The 15,799-nt window shown below is 52.8% G+C and overlaps 2 protein-coding genes across 2 annotated transcripts; one reads left to right on the top strand and one right to left on the bottom strand.

Annotated features, from left to right (window-relative positions):
* Nucleotides 1–4,116: 4,116 nt before the first annotated feature.
* Nucleotides 4,117–12,116, bottom strand: GUCD1 (guanylyl cyclase domain containing 1). The gene is made up of 4 exons (XM_029284625.1): nt 12,099–12,116; nt 11,492–11,657; nt 11,063–11,154; nt 4,117–4,366 (listed from the first exon to the last, which is right to left on the bottom strand). Exons 1-4 carry the CDS (start codon nt 12,107–12,109, stop codon nt 4,117–4,119), a joined length of 519 nt encoding a protein of 172 aa, XP_029140458.1. The 5' UTR covers nt 12,110–12,116.
* Nucleotides 12,117–12,506: 390 nt separating this feature from the next.
* On the top strand, nt 12,507–14,493 carry SNRPD3 (small nuclear ribonucleoprotein D3 polypeptide). Its single transcript, XM_015818623.1, has 3 exons — nt 12,507–12,650; nt 12,752–12,944; nt 13,743–14,493. Exons 1-3 carry the CDS (start codon nt 12,525–12,527, stop codon nt 13,802–13,804), a joined length of 381 nt encoding a protein of 126 aa, XP_015674109.1. The 5' UTR covers nt 12,507–12,524; the 3' UTR covers nt 13,805–14,493.
* The last annotated feature ends 1,306 nt before the right edge of the window (nt 14,494–15,799 follow it).

Raw genomic sequence — 15,799 nt, 5'->3', positions numbered from 1 at the left:
CCTTTATAGCTGTTTTGAATTGGTCTCCAAAGTTCATATAATCCAACATTTTATTTAGAAACTGCCATTCCAGTTTATCAAAGGCCTTCTCCGCATCAAGAAAGATAAAGGCCGATGGTACTTGATTATTCTTATCCAAGTATTCCAGTAAATTTACAATTTGTCTGATATTGTTTTTCATGTATCTTCCAGATATAAATCCAGTTTGATCATCATGTACGTAGTGTTGCAATATCTGCATCAGTCTATTAGCCAAAACTTTCGCAAAAAATTTATAATCCACATTCAACAAAGAAATAGGTCTATAGTCTTTAAGTTCCAAAATTTCCTTATCATCCTTCGGTATCAAAGATATAAAAGCTCTTGTCCAGGACTGTGGTATTTGTTCTCCCAGCATAATTCTGTTAAATAGTATTTTTATGCACCTCCAGTATTGTGTTCAGTTCTTTGTGCAGTATTTAAGGATTCAGAAAAACCTGAGCCAAAGGACAGCCAAGACTGGGGGGGGGGGGAAAGACCGCTGGCTGCATTGAGCTTAGACTAGTGACCGGTGGCACTGCTCAACTCCCCGAGGGAATTGCACAGGTCAAGATGGGGCTCTCACTCCAGAATGCACACAAAGAATAACGGGAGGGTGGACTGTCTTCAAGGAAGGGCAGGTTTGGGGGGGAGGGGGGGTTTCATTGGTCTTTTGCCCCCCCTCCCCCCAAGGTCTTGCTGGCCTCTTCCCAGTCCAGCCTTCTCTTAACAGTTCCTACCTGTTGTTTCCTCTCCCCCACTTCAAGAACCAGTTCCTCCAGAGGCTGGCAGCTGTCCTCCGGGACCCCTCCTCACCTGCCTTGAGAGGAGGGATAAGCAAGTCCCTCCTCCTGCACTCCCAAGGTGGATTGACAACCAGGCAGGAGGATGCCTGTAGGGCAGGCTTTATCCTGTGGCTTTGGGAGTCTCCCTCTTTCAGCTTCCAATTTGTCACTCTTGAGCACCCTTCCACATTGGGACTCCCTCCCTCTAAAGTAGACACTTGTGGGGGGGGGCGTTTGTGCTCCATCACAGCCTATGAGCTCCCAAAACCACCTCTCGTAGGGGTGTCAAACTGTCGGCCCACAGGCCGGTTGCATCATGCGGAGGCCGTGCCCACCCCAGCTCTGGCAATGCAAAAAAAGTTGCAATACGTCGCGATGTCACGTCCCCTAAAGGAATCAAACTGCATCTTCCTTGAAGGACGGATTTTCTTTCCATCTTCTGGGAACCAGCAAAGCAGCAGCCTAGAAAGAGCAGGAGATATATCTGGGAGGAAAAACCAGTGAATTTTTTCCTGATTTAGCCACTTCACCCATTCCATCTTAAAAAAAAAGTCTAAGCATGTTCAAGAAAGCAGGCTTTATTGAGTGATTTACAAATACTTTTGTATATAAAACTTATTTTACAGGTTTTCTTCCCTTTTACTCTCATGTGATCATGAAGTTTGCATAAACATTTCCTTGTCCAGAACACCCAAATGAAGAGAAAACGTGCAGGGCCCAGGCAGGCCTCATTCGGACTGTCCCAATGCCTTGGTCTCCCTCCCAGCCCCTTCCCTTGCGCCCGCAGCTCCGCCAGGAGCAGCTTTGCCCTCTCGGCCAGGAAGGCAGAACTCGGAGCCTCTCCTGTCCCCTTTGCAGGTTCTGCACCAAGACTGGGGAGCCCCCCCCCACCCCCCATTGGCCTCTAAGGCGGCAGGCACATCATCCCATGTCTGGGGGATGCCAGGCCAGAGGGCCAACCTCAGCTGTGTGAATGTTTCCTTTGTGAGGATAGCGCCTTGTAACCAAGCAATCCTTCCTCACCCTTGTTAATGAGTTTGTTTATGAAAACAGCTGTTTCAGCTGGGCTTTGTTCGGAGGGAGCCCCTGAAAAGCAGCACCCTTAAACTGGAGACTAGAAGATTAAGCAGCACGTTCTTTACTATTTATGAACAAACCCAGTACTAAGAGCGGGGCAAGACAGAAAGAGCTCGGACGCCTCAACTCTCCCATTGCAAAGCAAAGGTTCTGAAAGCTGGACCCCTCCCTTTCCAAGAACTGCAGAAAACCCAAAGGGAGCAACAAGGGTCCCATTTGATAAAACGTCACCCTTGCCCACTTCCATCAGCTCCTCACCGGCCTCGCTTTCTTTGGGCTAGAATTAGGAAGCAGCAGCTCCACTTGGGTGGCTTCAAAGATACTCCCCGGAATTCTCTGCCATTAACAGGCACTTACAAGAGTTTAAGTTGACCACAGAGCAGACACACAGCACAGAGTTATTTCAAGCCACCAGAGAAGCGCCCCCCCCCCCCCCCGGCTGAGAGCAGAGACAAATACGGTGTGATGAGGTAGACACCTGGGCCTCCCAGAGGGGCACAGCTCTCCCCCCACCCAGCAGGCAACACCAAGGAGCTGGGAGACTCTGCCGGACAGGAGGGGGCGCCTGCCCTCCTCCTGAAGGCTTTCAGCCCTTCTCGGGGCCCAAACGGATCATATTTGGACTTGCTGTGGCCACTTTAAAACTGGCAAAGCCAGGCTGAGGTCCAGAGTGGCCATTACCTGGGTGGCTAGTTTGGGGCAAGCACGCAGGCCCACAGCTTCACTTAAGTGGCAGGAGTTAAGGACGGCTAAAAGTGCAGCCCCTTAGGAGTGATTGTGCCCAGACAGCAGCCTCACCCTGGCTTAGTTGGGAGGGACAGCTGACTGGATCTAGCAAAGCCGACTTCTGGGCACACATGAGTCTTGGATGAGCTCAGTGAGGAGAATGCTGATGAACTGCGGCCGCTGAACTAGCAGGAGGACGCAGCTGCTGTCTACGAAATACTCTCTTTTTTAAAGACGAAATGAAGCATAGCCAGAACTGGCAGCCTTTCACAAATAATCTAATCACAGAGTATTAATTAAATGGACATTATTCAAAATGGTAGATTGACAAAGTGCTGATTCACACAATTCAAAACCTGTAGACATAAAGGATTTTAGTCCTCTGAAAGAAACATTTTCCTTCTGCCAACATTGCAAAACTTTGTCTCACCTAAAAAGTCCCTCTAAGTGGGAATGAGGCTTCAGAAGGAGCCACTGACTGCGACTGCTGGGGGTGTTTGTGTGTCCTTCTGGGAAGCCCCCCTTTGAACTCTTCTTTATAGGACACCGATTCCTTTCTTTCCTTTCTGCCTTCTCCCTCTATGACTTAATTTATTTGCTTGATTTTTATCAGAAGACTCAAAAACTGTGAATGATGGGATAGGAGCTGCTCCTACGGAATTCAGGGAGCTGGATTGCCTTTGAGTTTTATTCCCGTGAAAGGACAGTCCGCATCTCAACACTTCAAATGTGCAAAAATGTACAGATTTGCTTTTTCCTAGGGCAGCAGCCTGGCTGTGCTGCAGGCAGAAGCCTGGCCGGAGCAGGTAAGAGAGCTGAACTGGGAAAGCCTCGGAGGGAGGAGGGGTGCAGACTTCGGATTGGGCGACCACACCGGATCCTGTTGCAGCATCAGAAGAGAGCGCAGAGTTCAGTTTTCTTTAGGGAGGGGGGAACTGGCCACGTTTCGGTCTGGGGCCAGAGTTGGGACCCCCCAGGGCAAAATCACCTGGGGTCCCCAGACAGACCCCCAACTTGAAACCACATTCTGTAATTTATTAAGACTGCAATGGACCTTCTGCTGTAAGGTGGCATAAATACGTTCTCCTCCCTTCTGTCTCTCTCCTCCTTTGCTTCCAGCCCGGCGCAGTCCAGGAGTGGAGGCCTGCGAGCCCTGAGATGGCTGCCACGATGGCAGTGAGCTGGGAGCTCAGCCGGAGGGTCAGCTGTTTCGGTAAATGAACAGGATATCCTCGTCTGTGCCGTAACTGGTCCTGGCTTCTTCAAAGTTATGGATGCTGGTGCTGCATGTTCCTGTGGAGCGGGACCAGAGTCAGACACGGGCAGCGGCAAGGGGCTCCACAGCCCAGCCCCTCCTGCCACCACTGAGCAGGGCACCCAGCCTACACACAGCCCGCTTGCAGAGGGATCGCCTGACCCCACCACACTGCCCGAGAAACGAGGCGCCCAGAGGCCCACAGAGCTGCGGGTGGTGGTGGTGTTGGAGGCCGACACCTGGGCGAGGGCGCAGTTACTCACGGTCCGCGTAGGCAGGGTTGTTGTAATAAATGCACCCCAAAGCTCTGTTGTAGCCACACAAGACGATGAAGTGGCCCTGGTAGTCGGGGCTGCGGCAGAAGCACTTCTGGCCGATGGGCAGGAAGCAGCAATACTTCACCGGGCTGGAGCAGAGGTCGCACAGCAGCAAGACGGCGTTGACCAGCACGATGGCGATGTGGCCCTGTGAGAGGTGCTCCTGGATGTCTCGGATGGTCACCGTGCTGCCGGAGAAGGGAAGGAGGAGACCTGAGTTCAAGAAGGTCTCCCACGCCAGGAGCCCCGAGAAAGAGAAGAGCCCGGGGGACCTGGAGTACTCCGGGCCAAAAACGTCTACTTCAGGAATAGTATTTATTTATCATCTGCCCATCTCCCTCCTAGAGGGACTCTGGATAGCGTATAAATAAAGCAATATCTTTATTTGTACAAATAAAACAATATCTCCTGTTGTGTAAAAGTGGCTCTCCCCTCAGAAGCACCAACTAGTATAACCTTTCTGACCTCAAAGGAATGTTTCTGCTTTATTTAATTAGGCAGAACAAAGAAAAAACTAAAAAAAGAAAATTACAATGAAAGCACAGTATGTAAACCTACACATATATGTTTCTTGCATCCACAAGCAGATGTAGCGTTTTCTACTACTTTTTCTCCTGAAAGTTAAAAGCAAGACCCCCAAAGTTAAGGGCTCCTCCTCAGGGGTCTTCCATCATTGTTTCTCACAGGGACCCCCACTGGGGAGGCTATTCACGGGGCCCCCGCTGAGGCCTGCAGCAGAGATGGTGGCTCAGCCACGACTTGACAAGGCCCGGAGAAAGACGCCCTTCACAGACGCAGGCAGAGCCTCCAGACAAAGGGAGACGCTGCTTGAGGAGACCCAGGCCCGAGTCCCCCCCCCCCACTCCTCCTGGGCTACGATTTCTGCACAATCCCCTCAGCGGACTCTTGTGGGATGTACGGAGGGAGCCCTGGGGAGGCCAGCCTGAGCCTTTGGAGAAAAGGCAGGGGGACTCCAGCGAGGGCGACAGACAGAGCCTGGATTCATTCTCCTGGCCCTCCAGCCAACATCTTTGCAGTCAGAGCCACTGGGGGGGGGAGGGAGGGAGGCAGGAGGGGCTTAGCAGGCAGCTCCTCCCTCGTCTGCCTACATCTGCCACACAGGAACAGCTTTTGCACAGCTTTACTGGAGTCGCCCTTTCTCACCAGCTGCTTCTCACTCTCAGGGGCCTGAAAAGGATCTGGAAGCAGCCTCTGAACTGGATCCGGCCCCTCCCCTCCCCCCTCGACTTCAAGGCAGCCGGGCCGGGCGCTGAGCGTGAAAGGAGCCCCCTGGAGCAAACTCTCCACCTTCTGCTCCGATGTCGGCTGCCACCCAGTTTGGAGGGTCGTGTGGCAGAATCCAGCAACCTCCCAGGATGAGAGCCTGACCGGAGCGAGGAGTGTGCACGCAAAGGGACTCTGAATGCTGGAGAAACTTTGCTGTACGGGGGAAGTGAAACGCATTCGGAATCCCAGGAGGGGGGCAATGTAATAAAACACGAGCGGCAGATCCCACCACATCGCTGCCACAAGACAAATCCGGTAACCTTTATTTATACCTGCGGCGGAGAGCAGAGCACTAAACTGGGCTCTGAGTTGATTGAGTTAAAGCTCTCCTCCAGGCTGGAAATTCTGACAGAATCCCACAGGTCTGAGTGGGGAAGATCAACTACTTAAGAAAAACAACTTTGGGTAACCGAGACGGACCTAATTTCCTTTCTGTGTACAGCACGTGCCCCGCCCGTCCCGCTTGGCCTGTTTGCCCCCTCCCCAAAGCAGTGCAGCTTCTCAACTAGACATCCCACCGTCCAGCACTGAAATTACCTGCTAGCACCAGAAGGGTCAACTCACGGGCAGAGATTTAGATAAAGAAAATGAGTGAAATCTTTGTTTTCACCTCTGGATTATTTGTTTGTGATTCTATCCCCCAAACGAGAGCTTGATACAGATCAGGTGAGATACACAATGCTGCCCCCCTCTACAAAAACATCAATTATCAATTTATCTATATGTTGCTAAAATAAAAGTACCAAATCTGCCTCCAACAGAGAATCTGCACAGCCTTCTTGTGGGTGCACTGCGACAGCGGCTGAAAACAAAGCCCCTCGTGGATCCGGCACTGGAGGGGGCCCAGCCAGTAAGTGGGACCAGGGCAAATGAGAACCACTCCCCCCACCTGCCCAATGAGAGGATCCCGTGGACCCCGATTCCTTTTGGCCTACTTTAGCAGCAGCCTTAACAGGGACTCCACTTCCGCCAAAGCGTGGGACTTTCCCCCCTCTTGGCCCATTTTTCGTCTTGGCATTTTGCCTCAGAGCACGTGCCACCTTCCTCAAGAAAGGATGCCCAATGCCACTCTCTGGCCCAAGGACCACGCTGAGGTTACAGCTGCCTGCCTGCCTGCCTGCCTGCCTGCCTGCCGGGGGCTTCAAAGGATTGAGGCCGCACAAAAAGAGGTAAAAGGGGGAAACTAAAATCTAATTAAAATAGTCCAATTCATTAGCATAAATTATACAGCTGATGGGTTTTCATACACACACATGAACTTAAAATGAGCGCCTTGTCTTATTCCTCATCTCCCAAAACACAACTCAAAGCAAAACACAAAGAAACCAACCACTTCTCACTCACAATCTCGCCCACCGACAGAGGTCTTGTTGGAAAAGGGGACCTTCTGACCTTTCAGAAAGGGGACCTCCCGGTGGGCCACAATCCCTGGCTGGAGCTGTGCCCGGCTCTCTTGGGAAAGGGGTGGGGCGGGGGTCCCGATCCTTCCCCTTGGAGGGACACTCACTGTCTTCCAGGCACAAGGTCCAAGAGCACCATTCCCCCCCCCATCTGCTTGGGGGGTTCCCAGCCCAGATAGGGAAGGGTGAGGCCTCCAGGCACTCCCTAACAAAGAGCCTCTTCTTGAGCTAAAACGCCCAGCGGCTCCGGGCTCTTCGGCTGAAAGGAATTACCTTTTGAATGCATATCTAAGGATTTGCCTCTGGATCTGTTTCTTCATATCTTCCCTGCTTCTATGGCCCAAGATTTCCTTTGCCCTGGAAGTGAATTTAGCATTCTCATCCTCAATTTTCCAGCCTCTCTCTTGCAAAGCATTTTCTGAAGAGTCTCAGATGTGCATATCCCTCACTGCACATCCTCGGCTCCACAATATTAATTCATAGATGTTGGCAGTTTAAACGGTTATTTACAGACACTCCCTCTTTTTGCTAGCAACTATTTACATTTTTTAAAAAGCAGGATAAAGTACATAATAATTTAATGTAACTAAGTGCTAGTTACATTACACTGATGATGTTACCTAGTTAGGATAACGAAACGTCTGCAAGAAAACAAGCAAGCCCAGAGAGCACCAAGGACCCCTCATGTCAACCCTGAGATACAAATATTCTCCACTGGCAATGTCATGGTAGCCAGAGCACATCCTCCATTCCCAGGTTCCATTAAGCACAAGGTGGATTTTTCATTTGCACCAGAAGCAGCTTCTAGTCCTGATCTACTTGGCTAGGACCCTGCCCCACTTCCAGCCTGCTACTCTCTCCTCTGTGTGAGTGCGGAGACCGCAAGGCAGAAGAACAGGTTGCTTACCTGTAACTGTGGTTCTTTGAGTGGCCATCTGCCATCCCCTTGCCAAGAAAGTTCTGCGAGTAAAAGACCACTGTGTTAGTTCACAAGCCTGAGATAAAGGAAGGGAACTTCCTCGGACAGATGCAGCTGTTCCACAACGGCACCCTGCCCAAAGGCTGAGTTAGGCCCCGACAGCTTTCCAATGTCAACACAGGCTGGAAGCCACTCCAGGGGAATCCGCAGATGACCACTTAAAGAACCAGCAGGATCTTCCCTACGTGAAACTTGTGCATCCCATCCTGGGCACGCCTGCGGCTGGTATCCTCCAAAGCAGCGTAACCCACTTTAATTTGCACCTTTTCTAGGCTGCTCCCTACTCATCTGACTTTAGTGAGGCTCAGTCAGGCAACCATCATTCACAGTTCCCATATTTTGAGTAGAACCCCAACAGCAACCGGGGCCAATCCTGCCCCTGAGGACACCCCCTTGCAAAGGGAGTCAACCCCAAGACGGCTTGATCAACCGACTCCTACCTGTTGCTCCCTCCTGCTTCTAGTCAGAAAAACCGACCGGCTGCTACCATCAAAATGAGCCAATCTCAAAACATCTGGCAGGAGCCCAGGGATGCACACACTTGGATGTTTTATTTCAAAGCCACAACTGCTACATACCATGCTCCAGAAATTTTGCCAATTTTGGGGAAAAAACAAAACCTGGAACTTTTTGGCGGTTTCCGCATTTAGAACAAAGTCAGCTTGGTCTAGTGGTGAAGGAACAGGCTAGAAAGCAGGAGGCCAGGAGTGCAAGTCCTGCGTCAGCCACGAAAGCCGGCTGGGTGGCTTTGAGTCGGTCCCTCTTTTGACCCAACCCACCTCACAGGGTTGTCATGGGGAAAATAAGTGGCAGAAATGGTATAGGGTCTCCTGCTTGAGCAGGGGGGTTGGACTAGATCAGTGGTTCTTAACCTGGGCGGTACCGCCCCCCAGGGGGCGATTTCATTTTTCAGGGGGGCGATGGAATGAAAAGGGGCGGCGTGGGGGCGATGGAATGAAAAGGGGGCGATAGGGGGCGATGGAGCAAGATGTTTTGGGGACACCTTTGAGCCTTCCCCTGCAGCTCCGAGCGTCCTCCGCCATTTGTAGAGAGAGACAGAGCGAGAGGCACTTGTGCTTCTCTCTCTCTTTCTCTCTCAAGCGGATTTGCCCCCTCGCAGGGCTCCTGATTGGCCCTGTGCCCGGGCGCCCCGCCCTCTGGGAGAAGCACGGCCAGGAAGTCCCTTTCCCTGGCTGGCCCCGTCCGAGGTACACGTGGTCGGGGAACCGCACGGGGAAGCCTGGAATCCCCGCTGGGAGCAGCCTGCCAGAGCCTCTGCTGAGCAAACCAGCCTTCCCACAAGCCACGGCCCTGAGAGAGAGCAGCCCCTGTGATCTCCAGCCGCGGGACCATTGGCCCAGCTGGCTGGGAAGGCGCGCCGGAGTCCTGGCTGCTTTGTCAGCGAAGATTGTGAGGTGAGAAGAAGATGGGGGGGGAGAAAGGGAGGGAGAGGAAAGAGAGAGGAAGAGGGGAAAGAGAAAAAGAGAGAGAGAGGAAAGAGAGAGAGAGGAAGCGCAAGTGCCTCTCTCTCCCCCTCTCCCTCTCTCTCCTCACCTGGAGAAAGAAGGGGGGAGGAAGGGAGAGGAAAGAGAGGGAGAGGGGAAAGAGAGAAAGAGAGAGAAAGAGAGGAAAGAGAGAGAGAGGAAGCTCAAGTGCCTCTCTCTCCCCCTCTCCCTCTCTCTCCTCACCTGGAGAAAGAAGGGGAGAGGGAGGGAGAGGAAAGAGAGGGAGAGGGGAAAGAGAGAAAGAGAGAGAAAGAGAGGAAAGAGAGAGAGAGGAAGCTCAAGTGCCTCTCTCTCCCCCTCTCCCTCTCTCTCCTCACCTGGAGAAAGAAGGGGAGAGGGAGGGAGAGGAAATTCTTAGTTCCTGCATCGTGGTTTGTTCTTATGCCCTTTTTATATTTCTTTTTGCATCTTAAATTTCACTTGTAATTCAATCATTAAATGTTACTGTTGTTGGGGGGGCATTTCACTTTCTTGCAATTGAATTTTGTTTTCAGNAAAGACTGGAAATAAATTATTTGCATTGATATGTCCTGATGACAATTTTAAAGAAAACAAAAAAAGTGTTTGCATAAATTGAAGAATTATTTCCTATGTTGTGATTGAGAGGTTATGTTGGGGGAGGGGGGCGATGACAACTTCCTCATTGGCTCAAGGGGGCGATTCGTTCAAAAAGGTTAAGAACCACTGGACTAGATGACCAAGAAGGTCCCTTCCAACTCTGTTATTCTGTAAGAATTAAGCATACTTTGCCACTTTATTTGTAAAAGTAATGAAGTGGGATTAAATAAAAATAAAAGCAGAAGCCAGAGGAATTTCATGAGAAAAAAGTAGAAAAGGGCAGGTGTGGTTCAGTCCCGTGAGTAGTTCCCAGGGCGGAATACCCACCTGCCTCTCTGCCCTCCAATCCCCCCAGCACCTCCCTCCCTCCTCTAGGCCAACACCAAGGTCCCAACAGCTCATCCACGGCCTGTGTGATCCTTCCCCGAGTCACTGCCACTGACAGTCTTCCTCCTGCTCTTACCCACTCCACTCCTCTCAAAACCACAAAGCCTCCTTTCAGTCTGGGCATGCACCAAAACATCTACAATTCACACCTCTATTTGAGCTCACGTTCAGCTATTAAGTGGGCTCTCCATCCTTCCCTTCCTGTCCTCAAGGAGAAGGAACAAATTGGTCCATCAATGTCACTCCTTCTCCAACTTTTCCCTTCAAACTAACAGCCACACTATGCCTCGGGATGTCCCTTAGGATTGTCCATGGAATATTCTTATCCACTGCAGGGGAACCACAACCTGTGAGAAATGAGGATGTGGGAAAAACTGCAAGCAGTAGGGAGAGCAGTTCAGCTGAAGCTGATCATCTTTCACTAACTGGCACCCCTGGTCCATGCACAAGCAGATTCGGAATGCCATCCTTTATTATCTCTAGCACTTTCAATGGGAGGAAGAAAGCTGGAAAAAAGTGGCCTCGGTCACACCGCACCCTTTTGCTCAGCATATCCCACTCATCCTAGGTAGATTTATTTCCCAGCATAAAATTTCAATCCCTGCATCCAAAGGACTGTTAGTTCTCCTGGCTACACCCTCGTGGCTACACAGGAAAGTGGTGCAGTCTTGTTTAGGTACTCTGGGTTATAACAGACCCGGCACAACTGGATAAACAGTTGGATCACCTGCTAGAAGAAGAAAGGCAAAGCATCAGTCTGGAGCTCACCGTTTATCCACCAGCACCTTGCAGGCTTTTGCTTGGGCAAATAGTTGGTTTACCCGGTTCTCCTCTGTGTCAAAGTGTTTTCTATAAAAAGACTAAAGAAGACAAGGAGCAAACGTTAGACGACAAACCCTTCTCCTGGTGGAAAGCCTAAGAAGGTACTGCTAGGGTCTGTAAGGGGAGACCCCCTCTGCTTCCCCCAAGAGAACACATGTGGGGCAGCCCTCTTGAACCAAGCCTGCCAATGAAGCTCATCTTGGAAGACTTCAAAAGAGGCTTTGAGGCATCCTGTGAGCAAAAGGCAAACCTCTCATTGAGGCAACCCAGGGATTTCTAGCAGACGGTGGGCAGCGTGAGAGAGTGCAAGCGTCCTTCCTGGAACCCCTTTGTGTCTGGAGCAGCAGCAGCAGCAGCAGCAGCCTGGCAAGCTACCTGGTTCTTGTAGCCCTTGTCCACGCCCAGCGTCTGGGTGCAGAACAGGTGCTTCACCCCAAAGTGACGCATCAGGTAGGCCAAGTCAATTGTCCAGATGCTTTTGGTCAACTGGAGCTCCCGGACGGCTCTCTGGAAGTCTTCATCGTCCAGCAGGTTCAGGTACCTGGGGCCAGATCAGGTGGGGGGGGCGGGGGGGGCATTGGAGGCAGAAAAAAGGAACCGTTTCCTTCTGGAGACCAGCGAGGCTTTCCACCACAAGGCAGGGCCCGCCGTCTCCAGCTCAGGCAGGAGCCCGAAAGGCCAACGCCTGGGCAGAGTGGGGTCCACACCTAATACAGCCCCCGGCCCCCTTGGGAGGCCCTCAGCCTTCCTCGCTGCCCCCGCCTGGCGTCCCGGCCGGCCTTGCAGAGGCTGCCCCTGGCCTCGCTCCTTCCTCCTTCCTCCCCCCCCATCGGCGAGGCTTGGTCTCTCGGCTCGGGGCGCCCCGGAGGAGGAGGGAAGGGAAGGGAAGCCGGGAAGAACCGCTGCCGCTCCCAGCATGCCCCGGACGGCCGGCGGGAGGGAGGGAGGGTCGCGGGGCCCGCCGGGAGGCCGGGCGACTCACCGCAGCGCCATCCTGGAGCAGGCCAGCCCGCAGTCCCAGTGGTAGAGCTGCTGCAGCGCCGGCACCTTCAGCTGCACCGCGTCCCCGCCGCCCTCGGCCGCCGCGTCGGCAGGGGCGGGCAAGGCCAGCGGGGCCCACAGCTCGGCCACTCCTCTCCCGGCCGCGCGAGGGGCCGCCCCCGGACCGGAGCACCCACCCGCGGGCGGCGGCGCGGCGGCCTCCTCGGCCGGGCTCTTCATGGCGCTGGGCGGGCGGGCCCGGGCGGGGCGGGGCGGGGCGTCGCGCGGGGGGGCGGGCCGGGGGCGCCGCCGCTCCTCCTCCGCGGAGAGCGGCGCGCCATAGAGGCGGCGGGGCAGAGCGGCGCGCGCGGGGCAGGCCGGGAGCGCCCTCCCCCTCCCCCTCCTCCTCCCCCCGCAGACCGCCGCCATGTCCATCGGGGTGCCGATCAAGGTGCTGCACGAGGCCGAGGGCCACATCGTCACCTGCGAGACCAACACGGGCGAGGTCTACCGCGGGAAGCTCATCGAGGCCGAGGACAACATGAACTGCCAGGCAGGGCGCGGGCCGGGCGGGCGGGCGGGCGGGGGGCGCCTGGGGGGGGTCCCGGGGCCCAGGCCTCACCGCCGCCTCCTCCCCCTCCTCCCGCCCCGCAGATGTCCAACATCACGGTGACCTACCGCGACGGGCGGGTGGCGCAGCTGGAGCAGGTCTACATCCGCGGCAGCAAGATCCGCTTCCTGATCCTGCCCGACATGCTGAAGAACGCGCCGATGCTGAAGAGCATGAAGAACAAGAACCAGGGCTCCGGCGCCGGCCGCGGCAAGGCCGCCATCCTCAAGGCGCAGGGTGAGGCGGGCAAGCGGGGCGAGGGGGACGGGGCCGCTGGGGCGGGCGGCGGGCGGGCCGAGCTGGGAGCCGCGGTGCCAGGGCGACGGGGGCCGAGCGTGACGCAGACGCCGCCCCCGCCGCAGCTGCTCTTTCGGGGAAGGGGGGGCTCCGTGGACGCCCCCACCCCCGTTTTGCACCAAGGACCCCGAGCATCTGAAAGGCCCCCTGGCGCCTCCGCACACGCCGCCCTCGCGGCCCCTCGACACCACCTGGCGCCCGGCGATGAATGGCACCGGATCCAACCGCCGATGATGCCCCGGTCGTGACCTGCCTGGAGTCGCCTCCTCTCGGAGCCAGGGGGCCTGGGCCCGCCGCTCCACCCGCCCTGGGGGGGGGGATGGAGGAGGAGGTGCCCTGCTGGGAGGGAGGGAGGGGAGGGGAGGGGGGAAGTTTTGAGAACTGCCCTGCCCAGAGGACACAAGCAGGGCTCCCACCTCCAGCCTCCTCTGCATCCTCCTCCCCCACCACCCACGAAAGGCTGCAAATGGGACTCCAGAAGTGGAGAGATTCCAGCAGCAGCAGCAGCAGCAGCGACGGAAAGAGATTTGTGTTGCCTATTGTGGACTTCACAACTTGACAATGGCTTTTGTTTTATTGGCTTTAAAATGTCACAAGAGACTAGTTCCACCTGCTGCTTTCTCGCTTCTTTTTAGTCTTCTCAGAAATCCGATAGGCTCCTTACGAAATCCAGCATGACTGGGTGTCTTTGTGTTTGTCCTTTGCTGCTGATTTTTGTGTTCTGTTTGTTTTCTCCAGTGGCTGCAAGAGGAAGGGGACGTGGAATGGGGCGTGGCAACATTTTCCAGAAGCGGCGATAACTTGGAATCAAACCCTGCTTTGCTGAAGAGAAAACTGTGCTAAATTGTAATTTGTGTCTACTTTAATAAATATGTTTCTTACAAAATAGGAAGAGAGCATCTGCTGTGTGTCATTGACTTAACTGAGATATAGATTTGCTGCTATATAGTCATAGTAGGCCTCAATGATCACCTTAAATGCCAGACCCCATACTGCTTGCAGTACCTATGGTACAATTTTTAAAAAATACAAACTGAAATTAAAACCAATCATCTGCTTTTTAAGTGATGTTAATAGACAATTTTTGAGGGTGGCTTTCCTATGTGAGATTCAATAAACAAGTTGTTAGTAGTATTAAAAGAATGGCCATGAGCTTAAGAATGTCCTGTATGATTTTTAAAATAATTTATTGTACTTTGAATTAATCAGTAAACCCAGGTCTCTGGGTAATGCATAAAATAGAAACACAGGTCCATAAAATCTAAATCATGGCAAGGTATAAGAGCTCTTATTAGTGCTTACTTAAATGTTTTAAGTTTTGATTTTTTTTCTCCCTATCTGCAAAATGCAGAATAAAGCTTTTAAAATGTTTATCTAGCAAGTATCTTTATACTTACGTTCACTCATATGCTTCTAAAATTTTAATTTATCTTTGAGCATGCAATTTGGATTTGGAGAGTTAAATAGAGCAGAGGTCCCCAACCTTTTGGGCACCCGGGACTGGTTCTGTGGAGAGAGGTTTTTGCGTGGACCGGAGTGGGCCTGGTTTTGTGTGCTGCCTGCATCCTGCGGATGGGGCTTTGTTTGTGCAGACCGGTTGCTGGCATGCCACGGACCGGTACTGGTCCATGGACCAGGGGTTGGGGACCCCTGAAGTAGAGGATGATGTGTTTGGTTTAGTCTCAAAGAGATTAACAAAACCTTTTGGACCAGAATTGGGAATGTTATTGTAAGGGAAAGTATCATATTACATACTGAGAAAAGGTTTGACTCCCTCCGATTGAAGATGACCAGTGATCTTGCCCTCTCTTTGACAATCTTTCCTCTGCCGCCTGGGGGTCTCAACCAGAGAGCTGCTTCATTGCAAAGCCTGCAAGTCTTACCAGCAGAACTCTTAGCTTTGGTTATTATCAGAGGCTTCTAATAAATGGGCCGCCTTTCCTCTCAGGTGTTCAAGAGTGGCTGCCCAAGGCTTAGGGGACTGCATTTGGGGGGGGGGGGAGAATTTATTTGCATCTTAAGTTTTTATCTGTACAGGATTTGGGTTCCCAGAAAGGGGCTTGTATGGAATGAAACCCAAAGGTGCACATAAATGGCCACGCTTTGAAACTGGGAACAGGCTGGGTGCTTTGGATCATCATCAGTGGTCAAGTTCTCGGGAGTTTTTGTCGTCTTAAAAGATTCTTCAGAGTGTCTGGTTTTCTCTGTGTGTCTGAGCCACAGAGGTTAAACCCTAATCGAGTGATACATTCTGCAAACCCACTTATTAATGGCTTAGCAGCCTCAATGTCTAACTCTGACCTTTCAGCTGTGGCTTAGATGTCATCACTATTTTGTACGCCCTAAATTGATGGGGGGGGGGAGGCTTTTCTGTAATTAAACTGAGGAGAGCCAATTTCTCCATGAAGGAACATCACCGGCCTTGCAAGGGATGTTAAACACAAGCATCCCTGTATTGGACGGATGAGAAAAGCACTCCAGCCCCCCTGGCACAGCTGAAAATGTGCACATTCTTCCTTCTGAGGGAAATGACAAGTGGCAAAGCAAGGGGAACCCCCATTATGAAGAAACAGGTCGGGAACATCTCAACAGGTGTTTCTAGAGAGCACGATGATTGCCCAGCGAAGTCCTGACCAATGTTTTCATCCTCTCCAGGAAAGTCATTTACTATCACAGATCACACACCACAAGGTTTTTCTGCTGAACTGGGCTTGCCCAGGTTTCTGTTTCCTCCTGGGCATAAGGCAGAGCCCCCATCACTGCCTGATTGAGACCAGAAAGCCCAGAGGCGTTGG

The sequence above is a fragment of the Protobothrops mucrosquamatus genome, unplaced genomic scaffold (assembly GCF_001527695.2).
Source record: "Protobothrops mucrosquamatus isolate PMUCROS unplaced genomic scaffold, P.Mucros_1.0 scaffold769, whole genome shotgun sequence".
Classification (NCBI taxonomy): domain Eukaryota; kingdom Metazoa; phylum Chordata; class Lepidosauria; order Squamata; family Viperidae; genus Protobothrops; species Protobothrops mucrosquamatus.
Note: the sequence above shows the minus strand (reverse complement) of the source record. Positions and strands in the feature narration are given on the sequence as shown.

Bases quoted from the DNA above. Each gene is read 5' to 3' on its own strand.
- GUCD1 (XM_029284625.1), bottom strand. The intron at 11,155-11,491 runs GTAGCTTGCCAG...TGTCTTCTTTAG, and splicing joins ACAAGGGCTACAAGAACCAG to TCTTTTTATAGAAAACACTT. The intron at 4,367-11,062 runs GTGAGCTCCAGA...CTTCTCCGGCAG, and splicing joins AAGGTGCTGGTGGATAAACG to CACGGTGACCATCCGAGACA.
- SNRPD3 (XM_015818623.1), top strand. From the start codon at position 12,525: ATGTCCATCGGGGTGCCGATCAAGGTGCTGCACGAGGCCGAGGGCCAC. The intron at 12,651-12,751 runs GCAGGGCGCGGG...CCCGCCCCGCAG, and splicing joins AGGACAACATGAACTGCCAG to ATGTCCAACATCACGGTGAC. The intron at 12,945-13,742 runs GTGAGGCGGGCA...TGTTTTCTCCAG, and splicing joins CGCCATCCTCAAGGCGCAGG to TGGCTGCAAGAGGAAGGGGA.